General features: G+C 36.5%; 1 protein-coding gene across 1 annotated transcript in view; it reads left to right on the forward strand.

Annotated features, from left to right (window-relative positions):
• Positions 1-25,945, forward strand: part of PALS1 (protein associated with LIN7 1, MAGUK p55 family member) — a 51,221-nt gene that overhangs the window by 8,335 nt on the left and 16,941 nt on the right. The window contains exons 2-3 of the mRNA XM_080595372.1: positions 17,057-17,567; positions 21,664-21,872. Of these exons, the coding sequence (XP_080451498.1) occupies positions 17,201-17,567; positions 21,664-21,872 (576 nt within the window). The 5' untranslated portion in view covers positions 17,057-17,200. The remainder of the gene's footprint in view (positions 1-17,056; positions 17,568-21,663; positions 21,873-25,945) is intronic.

The raw sequence follows: 25,945 nt of genomic DNA on the forward strand, positions 1-25,945 counted from the left end.
TAGACTTCTGTTGGTGAGAACTTCGTACAGTTCTCCTTCTGTCAATATTTTTGAAGTCTTTTCTGTACAAATATTTAATGAATGCAGCTGCATACCTAAGTGACTGAGTAGTAAGTGTAGACTAGTTTTTTGTTCCCTCTTAAGTGCACACTTGTCAAATCTTAGAAGGTTATTTAACACTGTTCTTTTGATATTATGTGCGTTAGAGCTGTTTATGATGTCTGTAGTTAGGGCTTAATGTGATAATTAAAATTCCATGCAAGACTTCAGTTCTTGATTTCTTAGAGCTAATTTGAAGTTCAATATTCAGCCTTTAAAGTACATAATATGACTAATCAGTGCCGGTTCAACTTAATAACTAATTGCTTAACAATTTACATGTTACTTTTCCTCACTTTTTGGTATTTATTTTCTTGAATGAGTTTGTGACAAATGGCACATCTGATTCTAGTTACTTTACAAGCAATTTAGCTTACAGCTATAGCTCTGGGAAATCTTGCCATATTTGGTGGTTTGTCTTTTTTCTTCTTTTACCTTTTCATGTTCAGCTCCTCTGCTGTATTTCGGCCCTTGCAGAAATGGCAAAAGTGCTTGCCGCCTCAGTTGTTGAAGCTCATAGTGTAATGTCTGAGGGAGAGGACCCAAACAAAGATGCCGGTCTTAGTACTGAAGTGGCTGAGGTGTCAGCACACATTCCCTTCTGCCAACTCTGCTTTTGGGATCAGTGACTTCTGACAGGAGCAGAGTCTACAGCTGAGGATAGTAACTTAATCTGCTACAACAAGATTTGCTAGAGCTTGTCTATCAAGATCTTTAAGCTTGCTGTTCCTTCAGCTCAGCCTATTATGCAGCATTATTTTCTTCTTTGAAAAAAAAATAATGCAAGGAAAAATAATAATTTGCATTATTTTATGATTCTTTGCAACAAGTTCCACATCTAACTTCAAGCCTGTACTTTGAGAAACCGATAAACAATCGAGCATTTTACTGCTGACCGTTACACTCTTCCAGGTATTAGGGATTAGTATATCATAATATTACTGTATATCATAAAACTGTAAGAATACAGTAATATTATATTTCTGAAAAATTTTATTCAGCAGGTAAAATTTGTTCTGGCTTTGTTTTCCATATATGTAGTGTACCATCATCCAGAAATGCATTTCATTAGTTAGCTATATACGACCCCTGTGTGTGCAGAACCAAAAGCAAAATAGAGACATCAGTTTAAAAACGAACAAAAAACTTATAACTGAAAGTAAGGCTCTGAAATATTATGTATGGGTGCTATTTGAATGGATGCTTAAAGTTTAGAGGAACAAGAAGGATGCAGAAACATGTTTATGTGTTTAGTTGGTTAAAGCTTAGTTTACTAATAAATACCCTTTATTTGTATTCAAAATTCCAGAAGTGGTCTTCAAAGAATGTAAGTGCATACTTAAAATGATTAGGGTTGAGTTAAAATGATTACAAGGTATTCATAAATCTCACTGATTGACCTCACCTAGTAGATTCGGATTTCAGTACTTAAATTGTTAATGTTTTCTTCTTAAACTCAGCATGTTTTTAAACTCTTGAATGTCGACTGGAAATGATTATATCTTTTTAATGATGTAGAATTTTATAAATATAGAATCAAGAACAGAAAGGTTATGAATGCTGATTATATTCAGTGTTACGCTCTAGAGAAATCTGAGTAAATGTTTCTTCTAATGTAAAATGTCAGCTGGTTTCAGGTTGAAAATACATCACAAGTAGATAAGTATATCACAACTGACTGATCAGTTGGAAAAGTGAATGTGAATCTTTTGTTTCAAGCTCAAAACTTCTGAAAGCAGTAAATGAAATCTGGCCACCTGTATCCCAAGCCGTGAGATACCTGAACATTCCTAGTTTTGATTTATTATGCTCTCTCTGGAGAAAAAAAAATGTTGCTACTGCAGGTGTTGTAGGCTTTGTAGTAGTGAAGCACAACTTCACTCTGCTTGCATTGCTGAGAGGATTTGCAGTCTCTGGGAGCCAGAGGAATACAATTCCTCCCAAACTCTTTCTTTAAATCAAGTGGAATAAAGCCATTTTATTTAACAGAATGTCCCTATAGAACAGATATATCAGAAGGACTAAATGGTTGATTTGATCCCAAAAGTTGCAAATTTCTGCAGCTTTAAAAGCAAAGGCCATAGACATGACTTGGAAAACTTAAAGGCATTATTGTAGGTGTTGGGGTTCCTGGGTGATTTGTCTGTTTCCACTAAGAATCGCTAATGGCTGCTGTTTTGGATTATTTTCAAATGGATTTAAGGTATGACTTGACCTAAATTGCATTGTAGCAATTCAATTTCAAGTGGCAAAGCAAAACTATGGACAACAGGTAATCTATATCCAAAAATTAGTTGGCTCTTAAGTTGCTGATGGTAAGAAGCAATGATAAAATTCAGAAGCTCTGTCGAAACTCGGAGAAAATCAGATATACTTGCTGCAATTTGCCTGACTAACATGGTTGATTTGGCACTAAAGGTTAAACCCAGTGACCAGACTTGCCAGTTGATTGCTCTGAGTAATTGGCATGTGAACAGTGTTGCAGCTTTTGTTCAGGAGGCCAGTATTTTTCTGACACTATTTGAAAGAGTGGCTGAAGTTTTATGTGCTCAGGTTCCAAGTAAAATGCTAGAGTCTCTGTGATGTTCTGGGATTGTTCAAGAAAGTATCTGCAGTTTTTTTTTTAAGTTGGGGGGTTGTTTTTCTTCTAAAGAAAAAATCTCAGTAATCAAATGCTTCATTAGGGCAAGAACTTCTCAGTGTAAAATTAGAAAGCATAATCTTGGAACCTTGCTTTTTTTTCCTTCTGTCGTCGCATAGAATGCACGTAACAAGTGCTCAGAGGGGTGGTGGAGAAGAAAATGATGTGCAGAGCAGCTAAAGGAGAACCTCTGTCTGTGAGGCATGAGAACAGTCATCAGAGGAGCTTCTTTCAAGTAAGGTGTCAGCACTGTTCGGAGTACCTGCTGTGCTAACCTGTCGGGCTGACTAGAAAATGAATACTGCATCATATCTCCACTACTCTTGATTTCTAGGTTCAGCTGAACTTTAAAGTGCAAAGACTTGCATTTCCAAAATTTATTTTATGGGCTTAAAGGTGACATTTCAATTCTGAGACAAAATTCTGCATTAGTAGTATTTTTAGTCTGCCCAGCTTTACCTGAAAGACCATATTAGATGGCTTCACAGTTACACAGTATAGTATCTACAGGAACAACAGTTGCGTATGCTAGTGAGTGGAAGAATTTCAGGCAGGTGTCTGGACAACAGCCTGCAACCTGGACCAGACCCTGCAGAACCCTCTGGTATGCACTGGAGTTGGAGAGAGCATCCTGTTGTAAGAGCACTGTTATTTCTCTTTACTTGTGATTAAAATGCAGGTGTCTGAGGTAAGAAGTCATCAAGAACACGGAGAGCCTGGTTGGCACAGAACAGAGAGAAGTTATATTCAGCGTGGTTTATTATTTCACTGCCAGTTGTGCTGGAGCCAGGCACTTGAGTGTCACTTGCTTTTTATTTTTATTTTATATTTATTTTATATTTATTTTTTTTTATATTTATTTTTTGCTTTTTATTTTTTGCTTCTGTCCTGTCCTCTGACAGCCTATCTGCAGGCTTTGCCATTATGCAAAGTATCCCCATTCATTCCTGCTTATTGGGAATGTTGACTGTACAATGCTTTTATTGCAGATTTACAATGTATTTCGTTGCAGCCATTATACTGAGGTGGTACTTTGAAAACTATGTTAGAAAACTTTTGTTAATTGACTTGCAGTCACGTCAGACCTCTTGATTACACTCACCCGTTTCTCTGGTGGTTCTTTTTATTTATTAGTTGAAAAAATTTGTTGAGATAATCTGAGGTCCTGACACTTCTCCTTGAGCTGGGAAATGAAGAGAGTCAGCAGCATCTCCGTAACAGTTGTGTTTAGATACTGTAGCTGTATGATGGGTTGACTAAAATTATTTCCTTGTATTTAGATCCATTCTAAATCCATTCTCCATTTTTTGCAAATATTTGAGTCCTTTTATACATTGTCCTCAGTGTAAAATCTTGAAGTCATGTCTTCAGTAAGCAAACCATTTTTTATTCTAACTCTTCTTGAATAGCCCGTTGTTCTTTAAATTAAAAGTGAATGGTTTAACTTCTGCAGGCTGTTCCTTATCTGTACATACCTTTTGTGTACTTCCTTACTTTGTTTGATGTGCAAACAGAATCACACAATCACAGACTGGCTGAGGTTGGAAGGGGCCTCTGGAGGTCATCTGGTCCAACCCCCTGCTCAAGCACCTTGGTGTGTCCTGACTAATTTACAGTGCTGATCTTCAGATGCTTTTGGCTCTTTTAAAGAAAATGAGCAAAAACTGTTCTAGGTGAAGTGGTGCCTTGTTTTGTTTGCATAAAGAAAGCTGAAATTTCCCATCTTCTGTAAATTAAGTTTGCTATCCTAGTAGAGAGTAGTCTAATCTCCTTTTTAATAGAAAGGATCTAGTATTTTTCTCATAATGTTATGTAAAACAGCTGGAAAAATACCTCTTATTATAAATATAAATTACAAATATAGTAACACTAATAAAACTACAAATAAAAAGTAAATAAAAATAACACTAATAACACTAATTTAAAATAGATGTTAAGAAAATACTGCTCAAACAGTAGCATTATTTGCATCAGATGACATTAGTGGATTGCATTCTAATACATTTTATGACTCTCATATTTACCAGAGCACAAAAGCTCCAATGTGTAAGTGGGACACTAAATTTCTAATCCTAGTCTTAATTCCACAATTTCATGGTTAGGATCTGGATGAATTTTCTCAACTGAAATCTCTTCTGCTAACCAGACTGTTTTTTAGGGCAACTGCAATGAGACCTGAGTAGACTGGTGTGCTGTTCTTACAGCTGTGGCACTTCACAGTGATATTAGAAGTTTCATCTGCAAACTTGGTTGCTTTTTTCTGTTGCTTACAAGGCAGATGCGTCAAACTAGATTGTTTTCAATTTCTACTTATATTTTCAGTTTATTTTTCATCATTTCTTTTACCCGAATAGAGACAATACTCTTTTCTTTCTATATCCCTGTCATACAGAGGATACAGAATTTTTCTCTATCAGTGGATCACAGCTCTTATTATTTACTGTTACCATTTGGCTGACCTCTTTGATCTGAAAAACTGTGTAATGACAGTGGCAGCTTCCTGAGGGGCATATAGAGATGATGATACTGGCACTGAGCCGTGCAACCACTTAGTGATCTTGCCGTCTCAGTTTTGTCATCTTAACCTTATTCATTGACAGTGGATTCTGCTTTTAATACAGGGAGGAAATTTCAGGTAATTGAGCTTTGTTATTCTTGTGATTATTGCTTCAATGAAAAATTACTCAAGTTTCTCCAGTTGGGAGCTTCTCTCCATATCACGCAGGTCTAGACTCTTCCCTTTTTCCTCCCCTGGATTTTCATTTCTTTGGATTTTCTCATAGAAGAACAAGATCTGTCCCATTCAGCATTCATACTGTGAGTAACTTCTAGCAGTGGTCTGTGGAAGCAACAAGTGAAGTCTTGACACATGGTTTTGCAACAGGGCAAGAATGCCAGGGTTTGGGGCAAAAGTGCTGACAGTTTTTCAAGTTGTCCTGTCTGCATCATTGTTCCAGACATAATGGTGAATGCCAATATTTGCAGCATATTTTAGTAAATTATTTTGTATGGGGTAGCTTCGTAATTGTAATACTGTTTTCCTGAATGCTTCAGTGTCACGAGTGTCATTAATGCAGTGAGTACATGAGACTGGTATTAGATTACTGATTTTTCTTTGCCTTTAGTGGAAATCATCTATCTATGCGGTCTCTGCATGAGAGGGCAGCATACCGGATCATCACAAATGCCTTGAGTGTTGTGGTGTTTTTTTATTCAGAGGATTAGTATAAAACTAAAACTTTAAAACCTGTTAAACACTAATTTACTGAAGGCTTTATTCTTTAACCCAAAGCAGAACTGCCAAATATGCAGCTTACATTCTTAGATAAGCTTAGCTATGGGAAATTTGGCTCTAAGGTATTGATTTAAATAGCACTTTATATTCAGTTGGATGGCGTCAGTGTGTTCTTATGAAGCTCAAACTTCCAAAGGAATCAATACTATGAAACTAAAACTAAATAGCAATTAGTGAAGTTACTGCTGCCTAAAGTGGCTATAGATGACAGTTTTATGTTTGTCAGCAGGATTATTTTGGGACACTGAGTTCTTACTGTCTGATTCAGAAGTATCTGATGACTGAGTTTAAAATATTGGAGCAATAGAATGTGTGTTTTTGTTTGTTTTAAGAGATTTATCAGCTACGTTGGTGTAATGCATATAACCATGCTTGCATCACTGGTATGTAGAGCTTGTACAAACTTAACCTTTAAGTATTTAAGGGTTTAGGTGTATGATTGATTCTTCTAAGCATTGCTCAATAACTTCTTTGAATGTGTTCTTATTGTTCAGTGCCCTTTTGTATAACACCCGTATTTATATTTACTTTATTGAGTGGCAAAATGCAAGGATACCCTGTATTAGATGAAGCTGTTCCTCTTCTCTTCCATTTTCCCATTATGAAATGTCTGAATTGCTGATATCTGACATCCACACTAAGAGGAAAACTTTATCTGTTATGGAAAAATTTTATTATCTTGCATCCACTAAATTTTGATTTAACTTAGTTTTTATGCACATTTACTTCAGGTAGAGGTGATGTTCAAATATCTTACTAGTTTTCTACTCCTATGTTGAGAAATTTGTTTCAGGTGTTATAACAGTAAAAAATGTGCGTGAAAGGTAAGGTGGGGCAAATCAGTGAATTTTGAACTTATTCAGAAAACTTTGAAGACTGACTGGCTGTTCCTGAATTTTGATTTCCATCTTCTCATGCTGTTAAAATATACTTCGCTGGGTGATCGTTATTGAAGTGGATATCAGCATGTAATAAAAGTTTATGAAGCTAGTTTTAATTGTCAGACACTAAAATGTATCAAAGTTCTAATGATTCGGCAAACTCTATACTTTTCTTTTTGAATGAATAGTTGTGCACTAGTTAATATAAGCAAGTGTAAAATATAGATTAGCATATCTTTCACTGTTTATCCACTTCACTGGTGCACATGGATGTACTGGATAGAGGCCACCAAGATGATGAAGGACAAGAGCACCTAGTCTGTGAGGAAAGGCTGAGAGAGCTGGGACCATTTAGCCTGACAAAGAGGAGGCTCAAGGGGGTTCTTATCAATTCTTATCAATAAATACCTGAGGGATGGATGCAAAGAAGACTGAGTCAGGCTCTCTTTGGTGGTGTTCAGTGCCAGGAAGAGTCCGTGGGTACAAACTGGAACAGAGGAGTTTCTGTCTGAACGTCAGGAATCACTTCCATGTTGTGTGGGTGATGGAGCACTGACACAAGTTGCCCAGAGGTTGTGGAGTCACCCTGCTTGGAGATCTTCAAAAGCCACCTGGGCATGGTCCTTGGCAACCTGCTCTAGTTGTCCCAGCTTGAGCAGGGGATGGAACCAGCTGACCTCCAGAGGTCCCTTCCAAACTCAGTCATTCTGTGAAAATTCTCAAGACGATTGAGAATTTTGTGTGTTAGAAGCACAAGTTAGTAGTGTTTTCCCGTGACTTGTATAGCGAAGTTTAATACCCTAGTTCAAGAGACCAAGCGATGACATGGCTTTCTAGGCAGGATTATTGTACCTCTACATGTGAAATAAGTTTGCCTCTTCACACAGAAGGAAGTCTTGCATTCCTGTGACTTCTTCAGTTTTCTAATGTTTAATAATGTCTACATTAACAAGTTTTCAGAAACTGAATTTATTTTTCTTAATTTAGCAAAAAAGTTGGACAGAGCTCTGCAGCCTCAGTGCTTATTATGTTTGTGTGTTCAATTTGCAGAAGTGCGTGTGTTCCCATCAGGGTTTTATCTTAATTTGTGTAATTGATTGCTAAAATTAGTCCCAAGAGTCCACTTACATTTAACAGGAGAGAGAAAAACTGTTTTTATAAGGTATAAAAGGCTTCAATTGTTATTTTTTATAGCCTTTGTGTAGCTTTCTTGTGCATTTTTATTATGAAGTCTAACAATGTAGGTTATTTACAAAGAATCTCTTTTCACACCTTGTGGTGAAATCTCACACTTTTTGTAAAGTGTTTTTCTACAAGTCTTCCTTAAGATCTATGAATGTACGGAGATGTTCACTTTTCATTAAGACCTTCTTTAACAATCCTTTCAAGACATAGGTGTTCAATTTACCATTTTTGTTTGGGAGTAAACATGCTTCAAGATAAATACATGTTTTTCAGCCCTTTACACCTACTGTGTTTGGAAATTTGTCTCAGGTTATGCCATTTAAGAGAGACTAACATTCTTTCACCATCCTTTTTACATCAGAAAGAAGTGCCAATTATTGTAGATGTGGGGTGTTTTTTGTCATTTTTTTTCTTTAGTAGAATGAAAAACACTTTCCAAATCAGCTGTTGATGAGGTTAGGGGGGATGTGGATGAATTCACAGAACATGATTCTGCGAGATGAGGTTCATTAGACTTGGCTCCCTGGTGCCAGAGGCAGGTGTTTCTGCTGGTCCATATCCTCACCTCCCTGGTGTCAGCCGCTTGCTCCTGCCACTTTGCTGTCGCCTTTCAGGTCACTGTCAGCAGTTTTAGTTTAGCATGACACTTCAACCAAAAACTAAACAGGAAAAAAAAATACATTGTAAGGTTCTTCAGTATTGGTGAATTAAGGTGACTTGAGTTTGACAAGCTTCAAAGCTATCAAAGGGTATTGGCTGTACAACCCAAAAGAGGTGAGGGTTAAGGAAGCAATCAAGAGAGAGGATTATGAGACAGCAGTCTTTGGCAGAAGCAAACTCAGCTTAGCGGGCCAAGGAACCATGCTGACAGACAGTTTTTCTTTTCGTGGTACTTGTCATAAATTCATTAACTATGAGATCTGTGTTTGGAGGGATCCAAAATTAGGGCACGCTTGAAAGCCTAGTCAGGTTTGTTCTGTGCTAGCAGTCGGGAAGTTAAAGCTGTACACAAACATATTCATGTAATTTCCTTAAATTACAGAAATAGTCTGTAAATGTTCAGTAACATGACTGACATAGGGCAAAGAAACAACAAAACTTTGCAACTTCTGAATGGTTGTTTCCGTCTGCAAAATTCTGAGTTCTGACTTTGCTACTTGTCTTCTCAGGAGGGAGAAACATTCCAGCAGATTTCATGGATACAAATTCACAGGAACGTAATCCTTCTATGCAAACTGCAATTGTGACCACATATTTCTTTGGGGATATATTTGCCATAGCTACCTAAGGCATTTATCCTGTTAGGGCATGGTTTCTTTTTTTTCTGCAAGGGCTTTTTGTCTAACTGTTCATCTCAGCATAATAATAATATTGAAATTTTGTCATAGTAAAACTGACATCCACTGCGTGGCTGGTATGCTTACAGTGTCCTCCAGGAAAAGCAAGTACAGATGATGTTAGAGAAGACCTTAGGGGACTGTGATCATGAAGTGAAAGTCCTTCAGAAGAAAACTTCCAAAATTCATGCAGCAAATTGTTTGAGACTTGCTCAGTGTAACTGTCACCATAATCTCAGATGAATTTAGGAATGAAAAATTTGTGACATCAGAGACCTGAGTATCTAATATAGCTTATATGACTTTTTCTATAAATAACTAGAGAAGAGCTCAAATGAGATCTGGTTTGTTCTGGGGGTGTGGTGAATAAGTAACTGTGATGTCTATAAAGTGCAAAGATCATCAACTGTAGTTTTTGTGTCTTCTGTATTTCAGAATTTCAATATTTAGAAGTTTCAACTCATTTTTTTGGACAGAAAAAAATGTCAGAAGATCTTTATTCCCCGCCCCTGATAACTACAAATAACATAGTGATGGAACTAACCAGGTTAAAGCATTAAGGACAGTAATTCAACAGGAAAAAAAAGAAATCACTTAGCTCCTACCCATTCACCTGATATTGGGGGTGGGGATGGGTGTTGAAGAGAGCTTAAGGAGGAAGGCTAGCACATGTCTTTGCATAACGTTGGGAGATCTTACAAAGCTTGATAACGTGAAGTTGAAAGACAGTCTTGGTCCCTATATCTAGCCATTTTGAAGACTGTTGAATTAGCTAGCATTTCAGAATTTGGGGATGAAAACCTGTGAGGAATGTCTGTCTTCCCCTTTTCTCTATATGATGTTTCTAAACATGTTTGTCAGATTCACCAGGTATTAGAATAATAAAACAGAAGTAAGGAGGAATTTTTTCCTTCTCTGGAGTATGGTAAGTAATAGCTTTAGAGCAACTTGCTGTGGATAATTAAAATAATGCCATTTTGTATTACATGTTGGATGAAAAGTAAAATCATGGAACATTGTCTTGAATTTAATCTGGAATTAGTATAGTTTGGGTTCCATTTCATCTCTGAAGTGAAAGTATCATTTGCATATTAGTACTCATGAGCATTTACCATGAATGCTGTTTTACGTAGTGAAGCAGTGAAAAGCATTGGCATTAAAAATAAAATGCTTAAAAAACATGGGGATTAAAGTGAGACCAGGACCTGAGTCCAAGCCAAAAAAGGTACAATTTAAAGGGGATGGGGTCGGGGTGTGTGTGGAATCTTTTTAGAGAATAAAAATAGCAGCAGTATTTTTAATTCACAGAGAATTAAAGTTTAAGACAAGGACAGGCATGTTTACTTTTAAGACAATGAAGTCTGAAGCCTTAACTGTCTGTGAATAGGTGATAAGAAATGACTGTCTTGTTATCATGCTTCTGGCTGTCCTGTGAGATCTGTTAACATCCCTTGGAATTCTAGGAATTTCTTTACTCTTCATTTGTTATGCTTTTAGGTTCCTAAACATTTGGAATGAATGTTCAATTAAGATAAATCATTTTTCTTTCACTGTTTATCTTCTTTTCATTGCAGCCCATAGACATGAGTGTTGTCCACTTTCATCTTTATATAAAATAAATGTTCATTGCAGAGTGGGGTAGACAGATGGTGTGAAAGACTTGATTAGAGTATTCAAATATGTGCATAGTTGTAGCTTATCAATCTAAGCTGTAGTGGGATGCTGGAGTAGTAAATCTATGAACTGTTTTGGGGGTAAGTGGATGTCAGACTATTTAATAAGCTATAACTTTGTTTCTGAGGGCTACTTTTTGAAACTGAATGTGTTTCTTTTTTCACTTTTCTTAATTGTCGTAGAGACTGCCCTCTGCTGTACTCTTCAGCTAAAGGAGCGTTAGAGTAAGCTCTAAGGGTAGCTGCTGGTAAGTGAGCAAAAAGTGTTAAACTATGTTAGAGCTTTATTAATGACACAGGATAGCAAAACATAACCAAAGGTCAAATAGGATATTTCTGAACTTAAAAATATCCTTAAGTGACCATGGCAGAGGTCCGTATCTAGTGAATTCGGGAAATAAGATTCCTGAAGCCTACTCTCATTTCTTTCTGCTGTCATACCCTCCCCTAATACATCTGTGTTAGTATACATCCCAACTGAAACATTATTCCTCCAAATGTCTATTTTTCATTTGGTCTAAAAAGCTGAAATTAAACAATGCTGATGTGCATTGCAAATGCTAGTGTATATTTAAATCAAAGGGAATCGTGTGACAGGTAAGGTGTTCGTTAGTGTTATCAACAACTGTTTTTTATTTCAGTCAACTTTGGAAGCACTTTAATTTTTTGTAACTGAGACGAAAGCATTTATACCACAGTAAAAAGTCCAATTTGTTAAGACTAAACCCTCTTGGATGGTGGTTCTGCTTGACCTGTGCTATCACTTTTAACACATTGAAGTGTCTCGCTATTGAGATTCTAATCGAGGAAAATTGTTGCTAATAGAGCATGCAACGTGTGTTTTTCACTGAGACATCAGTATGAATTTAAATAAGATTTGTGTTCTCCCTCCTCATATCTTCATTTTCGTATCTTCATAATTCGTATGAATTCTGTATTTTCTTTTATGAAAATTGGCCTGTTCAATTTCTTAAAATTTAGATCATGCTTATTCTGAGGGGCTTTGATTTCTTTAGACCTAACAGAGCTAAAATATATTATTAAAATTAATCTATGTGGTGCATCTGTCTTCACTTGATTACACTCACCTGAGTCGCTAAGGCTTGTGAGCATTTTCTGATGGTCGACAGGAACAGCACAGACAGCTGAAGTGCTGTTCTTCAGAGGTTTTACTGGTGTCGGTACTGCTGTGTACTGAGAGGTTTTAGCCATCTGCTGACCAAGCTCGACGCGACTCACAAAAAGTGCTTTTTCACCTCTGGGTTTGAGTAATCCTCTCGATTCCAGCCAGAGCTGGGCGAGCAGCTGCCCCTGCCTCAAAATGGCAGGAGCAGGGGCCGAGCGCAGTGAGGAGCGGCACTGCAGAGCTCACGTAGGATGCGAGTCCTGCAGCTCTTTGCAGGAGCTGGGTGGGAGCAGACAAAGCTCTCGCCATGGGAACGAGCAGTCCTGCTCCGGAGAATGGCAGAGGAATGCCGAGCTGGTGGTGTGCATGAGGAGCTGCAGCTGCTGCCGGGGGGGCAAACATCATGGCCCTGTGCCGCGCTGACCGGCCGCTCTTGTGGGCGTTTGGCACTGAAGAGGGCTTCTTTGATTAATGGTAATAATCAAAAATCTTGCATGTGATACCAAAATAATACAGTAATGTGCGCACGATTCCCCTTGTTTATATGGCAAGCAATTTATGTATACTGCTTATGAAACTGAATCTAAGCATCTGAAACTTCACCATTTTCTTCACGCTTTCATGTTGTGAGCTGACAGTCTGATTCCTCTTGTGCAAATGTAACTAAGCAGTAACAATCAAAATTGCTTTCCTTTCGAGGGCTTAGCCCTTTTTGCTGTTGATCCACATACCTTGCACCTTGAAGTGAGCATGGAATGTTAAAACCTTTCGGCATGTCTGATAGCCCTTTGAAATACACGCGTTGAGCTGAGTTACTCTGCTTGACGGGTTTTCTAATGAACCCTGGACTGAAGTGATTAGAAGTAAGAGTCAGCTGGATATTGAAGGAAACGTTTTCTTCCAATACCAAGACTACAGTACAACATCTATTTAGAGGAAATGATGTAAAATGTTGTAGACTTAAGAAAATAATCATAGCAGAAGTCAGTCTTGAATATATTGCAAAATTAGTGTAAGAGTTTATTTTTCATATCACAGGATTTTTGAAAATTAAGAAAAACAGTATCAAGCTTTCCTAGGGTTTGCAGCTTTTACTTGCTTTTGAAACACATCCAGCTGCTTAAGTTTGTATCAGGTATTCCAGATACTATTAAGCTTCATATGAGATCTGCAAAGTATTTTCTACTATAAACTCCGATTTTGAATTCTTGGCAATTAGGTTATTTTATGCTTTACAAAATGATTTGTGCTGTTTTCCTTTATGTAACTGGGTTCCAGGACTCTTAATCATGAAATACTGTTGAGGAAACAGATGATGCTTGCGAGATGATGCATTGGAAGTTTCTGTAATTATTCATCTTAAGACCTGATGCAATGCTTATTGGTTAGAGTAATTTTTTCTTCTGTTCCTGGTGTCTGCCTCAAGCTGATTCTTGTTTTTAACCTCAGCTATACCACGCCTTAATTTGAGGAATAAGCAAACGTTTTACCAGTGTCATGTTTTACATTTTAAATTCCTTAGGATTGCTGTAGAGAGAAACTTCAGAGTTAATCTGAAGATTTTTTCCTTGTGCTTATTTAATTTGTTGCAATTGGGTGGTAGCATTTTTCCAAAATTGTTGGTGATGAGGATTTGTGATATGTGAAGCACTCCTCAGAAAGCAGAAAGAACAGTGGACTTAGATTTGGAGGGGGTTGCCCGTTATCACAATTCCTTTGATTAAAGGAAGTTATTCCAGCATTCCAGACATGCAGCATCCCTCTGCTTTTACCAACTAGATATTTTTAGGGGCTAGGGTTTGGGGGAGTTGGTTTGGTATTTTGGTAATGTTAAATCTTAGCTTGCCTGACAAGTGAGGTTTCATATCTCTTGTATTACCTGGCTGTGATTACTTGGCCTGTACTGCTTATTGCTTGCTTAAGAGACGTCCAATTTTCTGGGATATCAAAATTATTTTCTACTTAAAGTGCTCCTGAAACTCCTAGTGTTTGGTGTCTGTTTCCTGAATATGGCTGTTAGTGTGACTGCAGTGGAACTCTAGCTTTCCCTAACTTGTTTCTTTCTTAACTGACTTAACTCAGATCTTATATACTGAAAGTGAGTAGCAGTTATTACAATTCCTTATGTCTGTTACTCTTTTAGGAATTTGTATGCCCTTGGCATCTTGCATAGAGTTTATGCTGAAAATGTAAGCAACGTTACTAATGTTTGCCTAATACTGGTATTTGCCTATTACTAATGTTTACCTTAGATTGTTTTTGTTTCTCTGGTCTTCAGTGTTCATTGCTATGCAAAAGGGGTTTAAATTTTTTATTCTATATATATACAGATGCATAAGTTTTGGTTGTGCCCTTTCTCTGATTTAACCTCAAAACCTACTCTATTTTTATGTAGCTAATTATTTTAAATTTGATGGAGGAAATGTACCTAATCTTACCTTCAACATTTTTGATCAGTTTTTAAATATTGGCCAGTAACTTTATTTTGTGATGTGTAGATTCTTTAGTGTGACATTACTTAGCTTACACACTAAGTGTTATGATGGTATCTTTAAAGTTGTGTTTTACTTCTTGCATATTCTTAGATAAAGTTTTGACTTCCTTGGTGCTCAGTAAATGAGTATTATTCATTCCCTCAAATTGTTTTGACACCTGTTAGTCATCATGTGTGGACTGAGGAATGTAAGTTTTTTTGTCAGCTTGTCAGAGTTGAAAATAGATGAATGTAACTTTCAAAGGGCTCAGTCTTCAGCCAAGTTGCAGCTAGTACTGTGTGTGTGAAATAGAATTTGAATTATCTTCCACTCACAGCTCTACTCTTTGCAATTTCATGTTACTCAGGGAGACTTTGTTTTTGGAAATGGGCAGTTGTGTACAATGACATTGCCTTTGTCGAAAGGGAAATCGGGCATTCTGAGGGTCGTTTTACTAAATTCTTATCTTCCTCTCTCTGAATTTCAGAGACCCCATTTTGCCACAGTGCTCTTCCTGAATACAAGCTTTTGACTCCATTTTTCAAAAAGCTGTTTGCTTAGAGAAAGTTTTACAGGTGCTACTTGACTGTGCAATACTTGCAGTACTAGCCTCAATACTGTGTAGCTTTTGATGGGCTTTTCTTGGTGGTTGCTTGATTTTTGTTTTATTTTGCATATCAGTGCAGGGTAGTTAAGCATCTTTAGAAGGCAAAAAAAGATTTGTCACTACCTAGAAATGCTTTCAGATTTACTGGTTGAATATTCGAGAATAACTGGTTGTAGTGGTTAGGCAAGAAACAAGTGAAGAAAATTTTGCTGTTGCTGTATGTGGCTGTATACTACTAATGAAAATAGAAAACTGTACATTCTTAGAATTGCAAGCTGGCAGAAACTTGTGTAGGAGTGTCTGTTGCTGCTCCTCCAAAGCTGTACTATTGCTATTTAATTTTCAACTTAATTACAACATAACCAGCCTTCCTGTCCTCCTCCAGACACAAACATTTGGTCTGACTTTTTTTTTCTTGTCTTGGTGCTTGCAGTGTTTTTGTGTAATACAACTTTGAGATGCTTTGCAGTATTTAGGTATGCATTGGAAAGGGTTGCCCGGGGAGGTGGTGGACTTACTGTCCCTGGGGATGTTTAAGGAAAGGTTGGACGTGGTGCTTAGGGACATGGTTTAGTGGGTGACACTGGTGGTAGGGGGATGGTTGGACCAGATAACCTTGGAGGTCTTTTCCAACCTTAATGATTCTATGATTTCTTTTGACTCAGTAAATAATAGATAGCAAAAGAAACCTGATAAAAAGGAATTTAAAAACTCAAGCACAATTGCTAGTTGTAACTCTGTACAACTATTTATTAATTTTATTAATTTTATTACCTTTTAATTTGATATATTGAGGTTGATATATCCATGTCTTTGTGACAGAGAAAGCAGAAAGAAAAAGGCCATGTGGTGTAAGACACAGCTATACATTGTATTTAAGAGCTGAGGTGTTATATTTAAGAGTTAAGTGGCTGCATTTACCAGAAGACTTACGTTCTTTAGCCTGAATCAACAGGAATGATAAACCGTATCAGGATGGAAGGCTGGATTTGGAGTATAGTGGAATGTCACTACTTGCCTGTGGAAATTACTGTATACTGTCAAATATACATGTGTTTGCATGTGTGAAGATTTCTACTCTTGTATTTAATACTTTCCGCTTTAGTGCATTATCTACAGGAAGTATTAAGAGTAGCTGCTCACGTGAACTTATCCTAAGACTTTATGGCTACTTGGAATTGTGTAAGTGCAGCTCCAGACTGCTTTAGATAGTATCTTTTGGAAGAACTCCGTGCCAGACCTGTCTTCTGAAACCTGGGAATCTGTGTTTACATAAAAATACCTCAATTTTTGAGCAATACACTCCAATATTTTTACGTGTTTATTGAACTTCTTGTAAGCATGTTGTCTCTAACAAGTTATTCGTGTTTAGTGTTTGTAAGATCATAGGCATAGATTGTGTGGGAATTTTTAGGAGTGAAAGGATAAGTTAAAATTGAGAACTTTCAGAAACTGCTAATTTGCAATTGTGTATGTTAAATGCAAAAAAATATAATGCTTTGACATGGATTTATAAGGAACTTTAGCATTAGTTTTAACAGTGCTCTTTCTAATATCAGCACATGAAAATTACTAAAATGATTGAATCAGATTTGTGAGGGTTCTGTAGTTCTTAAGCACTATGTAAATGTGGAGGGAAAGTTCCATTGTTCTCATGTCTGGAGCCTTGAAAAACTGTCTTAGGTGTTTTGTTATTAATACAGTTACTGACTAACTTCCTTTGAATGTCTTTCGTTAGATTTTCATCCTGGATTCTTCTTCAACTGCCTTGCGATGGAAGGGAAATATTACTGAAGTTATAATGGATTTTACACAGCATCACAACAAAAACTGGCCTAATAGCATTTCTGTTTGAAGAGAATAGGCATAACTACGCATAATCATGACAACTTCTCATATGAATGGACACATCACAGAAGATTCTGACAGTGAAACAAAAAATGTGGATCTTGCATCTCCTGAGGAACCTCAGAAGCACCGAGAAATGGCTGTTGATTGCCCGGGGGACTTGGGCTCCAGGATGATGCCCATGCGGCGGAGCGCTCAGCTTGAGCGAATCCGTCAGCAGCAGGAGGACATGAGGCGCAGACGGGAAGAAGAGGGAAAGAAACAAGAACTGGACCTTACTGCTTCTATGAGGCTTAAGAAATTAGCACAAATTCCTCCTAAAACTGGAATAGACAATCCAATATTTGACACAGAAGAAGGGATTGTTTTGGAGAGTCCTCATTATACTGTGAAGACACTAGGTAGGTAAAATGCAATGAATGGGGTAATGGAGAAAATATTTAATTGAATATTAATGTTCTTCTAGGTGACTTAAAACACGGTTTAGCTAATTCTTGCTACTTGGATTCCAAGTCTTCTGGTCCTTCAGACTTAAGGGTTTTCGTCATTTGGCCATCAGGGTATGTTCTCCAGCAAGGGGCTTTTCAAAACCGATCCATTTGGGGGGCATTTAAACAAACTGTAGAGTACTAATGGGTTCCCTTGGATGTCTCCATCATCTTAGGGTGGGGAAAACTGTGCAACTGCCACCGAATTTCACTATGTTTGATGAAGGACAGACCAGAATAAGCAATGAATAAACATGTTGTTTCATACAATAAAATGTTTCATACTTTGTTTGATTTTACTGAATTTCTGAACTATACTGCTTCTGATTCTTCTCATATTTCCACATTTGCTGTCCAAGTGAGCCTGAGTAGTCACTTGACAAATCTCTAACCTTTGTTAACAGAACCCCAAATAAAAATTGTCAGGTGCTAATGAATTACAAAGATGTTAAACTACTGTTATTGATTCATGTTTAAAAAAATGGATTTTAGCTTAGCTTTATTGTTAATCCATAACATCTGCACAAAATGTAGTGGTTTAAATAACAGCATTGACCCAATTGTCTGTGGTTTTAGTTTTGAAAATGTTTCATAAGTACTAATGTCTAATTTGGTATATCTTTGCCAAGCCTTTAATCTTTTCATCTTAAAAAAAAAAAAAAAAAAGATTTTGTTTATAAAGACAAAATGGGACACTTAATTAAAACAATTTCAAAGGGCATGTTTGTTATCAAAACAAGATGTGATTTAGACAGCTGACCTAGTGGAAATACACTTCTGAACATCTAGAATGTGTGCACTTAAGTATTCAACTGGCTTGTTCACAGCAATGTAATTCTCTTAGATGCAGAAAATATTTTGTTCACTACTGTTTATTCTGCTAATTTAGTTAAATGAGTAACTGATGCTTCAAGTAAGTAAACCTTTTGTAACTACAATGAAAACTTTTTTGGAGGGGAGAACCTGCTCATTTTTTTATGCATTTGGCAAAGATTACTTATAAATTGTTTTATAAATATAAACAAACTTTTAGAAATCGTTTTGGATAAAACAGTTTTCTTAGTCCTGCGATTCAACTAGTATATGGAACGTTAGAGAGCTAGCACTAGCGTATCAGGTACTCTAAAGAGATCTATACAGAACTTAAGAATTAAGGTATTGGTAGTAATATATGATAAAGCCAACTTAATATCACTAAGTTTGTTCATTACTTTTTGTTTGAAGTGATAAACACAGCTATTTTCGTTTGCTCTTTTTCTAATCTAATGTGTTAAGCAGTGACCACGGGTCCTCCCCTGCAGTTGCGTATTTTTTCTCCGGCAGTCTTTTGATTAATAAGTATATTGCACAGTGCTCCATCGCATTCCAGCCATTTCATAGTCCACTGGAAAAAAAGACTGCAATGTTTCTTGCAAAAGAAGACTTTAGAAAAAAACAGTGGATTGTTAATTGGTCTGCGATTTAAAATGGACTCGTTCTGCAAAAGAACCTTGACTTGTCTGTGAGTAAATGCAGATGTTAGTCATTTACTGAACTTCTTTCTTCTAGACAACTCTTTCAGTAGCAAATGTCTAGAGAATGGAGTCTTGTTACCTGGCGTTTATTTAAAACAAAAACAAAACTACAAAAAAAAATGTATAATTTAGAATTCATAAACAGGGACCTAGGAAGAGTTAGGCGTGAGTAAAGCCAGATTTTCATGGGTTTTTGCATATGTTTTTACAATTAAACAAATTACTTAGGAAGTGATTTCTAGCTTAGTGGTAATAATTTCATTTTATGCATTTCAATCATTTTTTGTGATTCTTCTTGAATTATCTTGATGGGGGGCAGGGGTATTTGCTGTTCCTTGAAGGATCATCATTTGATATAGGGCTTTTACATCCAGCACAGATGAAGATTCAGTGTGGAGGGGAATTAGACGGGGAGGAGAGTACTCTGGTAGATTTGTAAGAAAGGGTGAGATAGAAGGCACCAGCAAAGTGCTGAAGAGGAGAATATGTAGAGGTATCTAGGAAGGGGCATTTTCTTATTACAGCTATACAGTAGATATCCATCATTCTACATTGATTTATATCTTATATGGAGTATGTATTACAGATCAGTGTGCATGTGTATTACCAACCTGTGTGCATATATGTCTGAGGATTCAAGCACATGCATACATAAGGGAAGTAGAGAATTCACAAATAATTGAATAAAATCATTTATGTGCATAAGGGGTGTTATAGAGAAGTTAGGTTCTCTAATGCCTCACTTCTTTGAACCTAGTAACAGTAACAACAGAATTTTGATGTGTGTTTAACTGAATAGGTATTAGTAGGAGCTTTATGTGCAACAACATCTGTTTTCCACTACACTTCTTTTTTTAAGGCTTGGAAATAATATACTTCCTCAGTCTCAGATAAACCGTTTGCTGAGATGCTTTGGTAGTTTTGCATACTCTGCTAGGCAAGAAATGTGCCAGCATACCACATCCTATTTAGCAAATATTCTTGCCATCTAAATGTTCTTTAGTCTTCAAGTGGCTTTTCCCTGTGTGATGGGCAGTATATTTTGTATACAGTTCCCTAGTGAGAGGCTGGCCTTCTTAATTACTGTTCTGAGCTATACTGGATTTCACCTGTGGAATATCCTGCCCAGCCTGTATCTGAGCTTTCAGCGCAGCTTTTGTACTGCTCTTTGTTTCCTTGGTTGCTATAGGAAGAAGCCTATGACCTTTGGTGGGTAAGATATTTTTAACATGTGTGGAATGGTTTTGGGGTGTGTTTTTTTAATTGTCCTGCAGACAGTAAAATACTCTATTGAGAGTGTTTGTTTCCTTTCATTGTACAGAAGACTGACTTAACAAACTCAAAATTGAAAACATTTATTTAGGTATGCTATGCCTGAAATTAAAAACATTACACTTGGTTGATACGCATGTTTTACAAGGTTTTACAGATTTCACGTGCCCCTTGATCAGCCATTTTAAACTTGCACTCAAAGTTTAGCTTGAGTCTTGTGTTCAGTGTACTGATGAGTCTGAGGTTAAAAATAGGTAAAGGAAACGCCTTGGTAGAGTATTCATGTTAGTGATCCAAGTCTACTGTGATTTTTTTTAAAAAAAAAGCAACCTAGCTAGTGTCCTGATAACATTCCTATTTTAATGTTATTTAATTAGCTCAGAATGAATAAATGAATATTGTGAAAACAAAAACAATTTTCAAGCTGGTTTTTTGTTACTAGTAAGGGAGGTTCACCTCAGTATCAGCTGATAGTTTTAGAATTTGGGATTTTCTTTGCTGTTGAGAAAGTTTGATTTTTTTACGTAATTTGCGAGAAAGCATACATTATTTTCATATGCACAACACCCACTATATTTTGGTTTGCTGGAGGATGCGAATGATACAGACTTATAGTGCAAAAGACTTTCATGATTTTGATCATAGATTTTTTTTTTCCCTTTTTATTTTTCATACCTTGTTATTTTAAGCTGGTAAGACCAAGCATAACTTTATGCTTATAAATTGTTTATTTATTGTTTATTTATTTAATTGTATTAAGTAGTTTACTTATCAATCACTCATTTTATAAGTAAGCAATATATAATTTACATATACACACATGGGATGGTCTATTGAAATAACTCTTAGTACACAGTGAATCAAGATTAGTTCAGCAAAACAGTTGTTTTCATATTGCAGAATAGTCCCTCTTTCACATTTAGTTATACATGAGCTGCAGTTATTGGATCTTTTACATATCAGTGACTTCAGAGAATTTTTTAATATGGAATTAAAATTTAAACCATGTATCAGCTTGTTTATATCTTATAGTGACTTGTGGTCCTTGTTTTGATTCTGATATGTTCTGCAAATAAACATCAGAGTGAACAATAGATAATATACGTTGTTGCTGATTTAAAATACTGAACAGCAAAACATTTTTGGTAAAAATCTTAATACAAACATTACAACATTATCAGTCTGTTAACTTGTAACTTATTTTTATTTTATTTCCTACCTAGAAGTGGAAGAACTGTTAACTTCTCTTAAGCATATCCAGCACATTCTGGTAGACCCTCAGAGCCAAGAGGATATCTCTCTCATTTTACAGCTTGTTCAAAATACTGATTTTCAGAATGCATTTAAGATACACAATGCAGTTACAGTGCATATGAACAAAGCCAGCCCTCCATATCCTCTCATCTCCAATGCACAAGAACTAGCACAAGAGGTATGTACAGTATGCATCTCTGTGATACATATGTGAAACCTATAATCATAGCTGTTGTTGAAATATGTTCTTGGCAAGCTTGTCTGGGTTACTGAATGTTAAATATAAAATGGTTATAATAGTCACTGATTGCTATATCCAGTTTTTCTACATTTCCAAACAGTAACTAGAAAAATATTTTAGGGATAAGAACTCCCTTTTTTAGCATGGGTAGATAGATATGCAACAGAAAAGGTATTGCTTAAACATAGAAAAGAGAGCAATTATGAAAATGTAACTTTTTGCATTCATTATTCTTTATTCCAAGCATTCAGAAATTGAATTACAGTTCTGTTATTGTGACTTTCCTCCAAGTTGAGCCATGGTAAAGAGGCATCTCTGAAAATATGACTGTATGGGAAACAAGCATTCTGTTTTAAAGGGAGCAACAGATACCTTCATACTTAATTCCTATGTTTTGGTGGCTGCTGTGCTAGTTAGATTACATTTAATTTTGTCTGACAGATGACAAATCTTTTATAAGACCTGATATGTTTTTTAGAAATCATTGAAGTATACTTTTAGAAATTTAAGTTTTTAACTTCAGTCTTTTTAGTGAGATCTTAACCATTTGAAATACTTTGAATACAGTTTCAGCCAACTGTTTTCTTTGAGTTTTATTCACTTGAATACTGGTGATCAATACATGTATACGATAGCTTTATTATCAGTAGAAGTAATTTATGGAAAATTCATCAGATACGAAGTTGCTGAGAACAGAATGAGTTTTCACACAGGGCTGGATGTGACTAGACCCTCTGAGAGCGTGGCTGCTGGTTCACATTACCTCTATGCTCCATGGCCTGCTGCCTGATGGTATTGCAGGGCAGCGAGGCCGCACCTTGTGTGGACATACCTTTATTAACTTGAAGCTGGCTAGTATGAACGCACCACAGTATGAGTGCGGTGTAACAAGGTTGTATTCAGCAAAGCCAGATCCAGCGGCTGGGTAAATGCACCCAGTCAACCAAACTCACCTGCTGAAACCTGGCTCATGTGAGCCAGTATATAAGCATTTTCCAGTTGCTCAAAGGCTCCTCACTTCAATTTCAGCGTGGCAGTAACATGATTTTCCTAGTATCTGGTTTTCTTTGTCCAATTAGAAGCAAATTTTTCAACATCTCTTTATGCTGTCCTTTTTCTAGTTCTTAATCTTGCAAATAAAGAAAACATAGCAAGCTTGGAGTTCTTTTGCAGAAGAAATTGCTAATTCTTGAGGGATGTCACTTAAATGGTCTCTAAAGGCACAGTGTGCTGATTAATTTGCAGCTCTGGATTTTCCTGTTTAGGTTTGTCAGTAAGATTGCACCAAAACCAAGTGGGAGTATTTTACCTATGAGCTTGCCTCTGGCTTATTAGTCTGCCTCTAGGCTGCTACAAGATGCTCACTAGGCTTCTTCAGTGTCTGCGAACCTGAAGGAACCTTTTAAGTTAACTTCCATTTGTAAACTACTTCCCCAAACACACACTTTATCCAGACCTAGTTTGTGTTTTTACTCAGATGCACGTCAGTTTTTGAATCTCCACTTATATATATGAAGTTACAGATTTATCTCTTAGGAAATCTGGTTGGGTCATCATCCCATTGCCACCCCCCAGTGGATATGAAGGTGCTTAATGGATGTTTCCAAGAAGAGTATATGCTTTCCAACTCTAAATTACTCTTGCAAGCCACGATCTTCTGTTGACTAGCAAAGCTTTATTAGTGTAGGAAAACTATAGGTCTGTTTTCAAACTTTCATATTCTTCCCTGCTATCTTCTCTATCCCTCACTTTCTTAACACATTCCTCTGTTTTTTCAGGTAGTTTCATAAATCCTAAGATCAGAAGATAGTGCAAAGCCAACTCTGTCTTAGCAGTAATACAAAAAGAAATTTAAGCATAAAGAAAATATTTAATCCAATGAATTCTGTCATCACCCAGAAGAATATTACATGAAAGGCAAACATATTCCTGCTCTCATTTTGATATTTCATCTCCCATCCCTGTCTTGCTCCAGCCTTGAAATTCCTGAAGAGGCAATATATTGCATATGTCTGTTCCCATTTTCTGATGTAATTTAGATTCAGCTTCTTGCATATTTAAGTGACTTATATTTTGCAATATGTTAAGTAGGATCCTGAAGTGATTAAGCTGGAAATTCAGGACAAATATTTCTGTGACTAACAAAAGTGTCTCAAGAGGAAGACCTTAAGGCCTCCATTCGCATTATTCTGTATTTTCTAGTCTTGTCTGAACAGAAGAGACAGACTCATTTTTCAGATCTCTTACTCCTTTTGGAAAGGCCTCTTTTATGGCCTGTGAAGGTCTCTGTTAACAAGGAAGATTATTTCTGCTTCAGAAAAGGTTATTCTCCACCTCCCATCCCAATCAAAGTCAAAGTCTCTGGCTTGCGTGCCCAGTTTTTTGCTTGTAGTGTGGCTTGTTTGTGCCTTTACCCCTAAACACAAGCATGGGAAGCTCCCCCGGAAAGCAGTTTTCATCTTTCTAGAGCTTTGCCTACTTCAGGGCGTTTTTCAAGACACTTGCAAAAGCCTGAACAACAAGATACTGATAACATCTGACAATACAAGACATTACAAGAAAGAAAAATAGCATATACATGCATAACATTATGTTAATGTGCATATTTTAGTGTACAGGTCATCAGTGACAGTACACAACCCTGAAACAGTTTTGTAGCGCATGTCCCAGTTTAAAGCTACAAACGTCTATTTTGTTGGAGGCTTTATGGTGTGGAAGAGAACCTGTTCTAGAGTTCATGCATCTGCAGCCCTAACACAAAAAGTTCGCAACACAACTTCATATTGCAACAGAAATTTTCTTCCTCCCTTAAAAGAAAAAAAGGTAAAGATTCATATTAAACAAATTTCCAAAGGTGGAGTTTGGGGGACATTTTCATTTGCCACACTGAACTTTGATTCAAAAATCTGTTTTCATTTACTCTTTAAATGATTATTTGCTTTTATAAAACAATGTGTGTGAACATGTTGTGAAAACTTTTTAGCTTTCAGTTTTTTTGTTAACCATTAGCAATACATTAGAGGGGAATGGTGCACTTTTGTTTTCTCATCTTCTGTAGGGAATTCTTGAAGTTACTAGTATACTTCTACTTAAGTTTTCTAACTGATTCTGGTAATCAGGCACGAACAACTCAAGATTTTTCTTTACTCTTTATTTTCAAGAAACTTTTATTGAATTTAAAAGGTGGAATGGAGCATTTAGGCTTAAGGAATTTATTTTAGAGAGCTAATCTCTGTAAATGTGTAGTCTGTCTCTTAAAAACAGCCATTAAATATCAAGTGTAATTAAATTGATTTTTAATCCATTTAAACTTGACCAAAATGGGGGCAAGGATTATGGGAATATGATTTGAATCTTGACCTTGTAAGAATATTTGATTTGGCATTCAAGAGAGTGTGTAATTTGTGGCTTGTAACACCGCATATCAGATACCTTGAAGGCGTTCTTGCTATTAAATATACTTAATAGAGTCGATTTATATAAGCTATATTTTTAAATACTTAATACTATTCACTTCAGCAAGTGTAGCTAATTAAAATAGATCAGTACTTCTCAGAGGATGCACTGAAAGCTTGTAACTTTTGGTATTAATGCATTAGTGTATGGATGGTACATACATAGCTGCTGACAGTCCTGCATGTTAGAGGTAACTGCGACATGGTTTTGCAGGTGTGGTTATATTCTAAATGGTCAGTATCACTCCAGTGTGCCTCCAAATTGCGGCTTTTGTAATGAAACCACTTTAATAGCTTTTTTCTTTTTTAGGGCTGCTTGAGCTAAAGTTAAAGTAATTAACAATAAAAACAAGACCGAATAGTTAAGAAGTTAAGAAAATACTGTTATTGCCATGTGTTTAATGGATTGCTTATGCTATCTGTAGGGTCACTTCTAGAAAGTCAGCACAGATTCATACTTCTTCATCTGATAAAACATGGGATTATTTTTATCATGAATAACAAAGCAATACTGGTGTAGTAAGTGTTGTACATATCTGACTGAAAATTTCCTAG

The sequence above is a fragment of the Anser brachyrhynchus genome, assembly GCF_964034855.1.
Source record: "Anser brachyrhynchus genome assembly, chromosome: 5".
NCBI lineage: Eukaryota > Metazoa > Chordata > Aves > Anseriformes > Anatidae > Anser > Anser brachyrhynchus.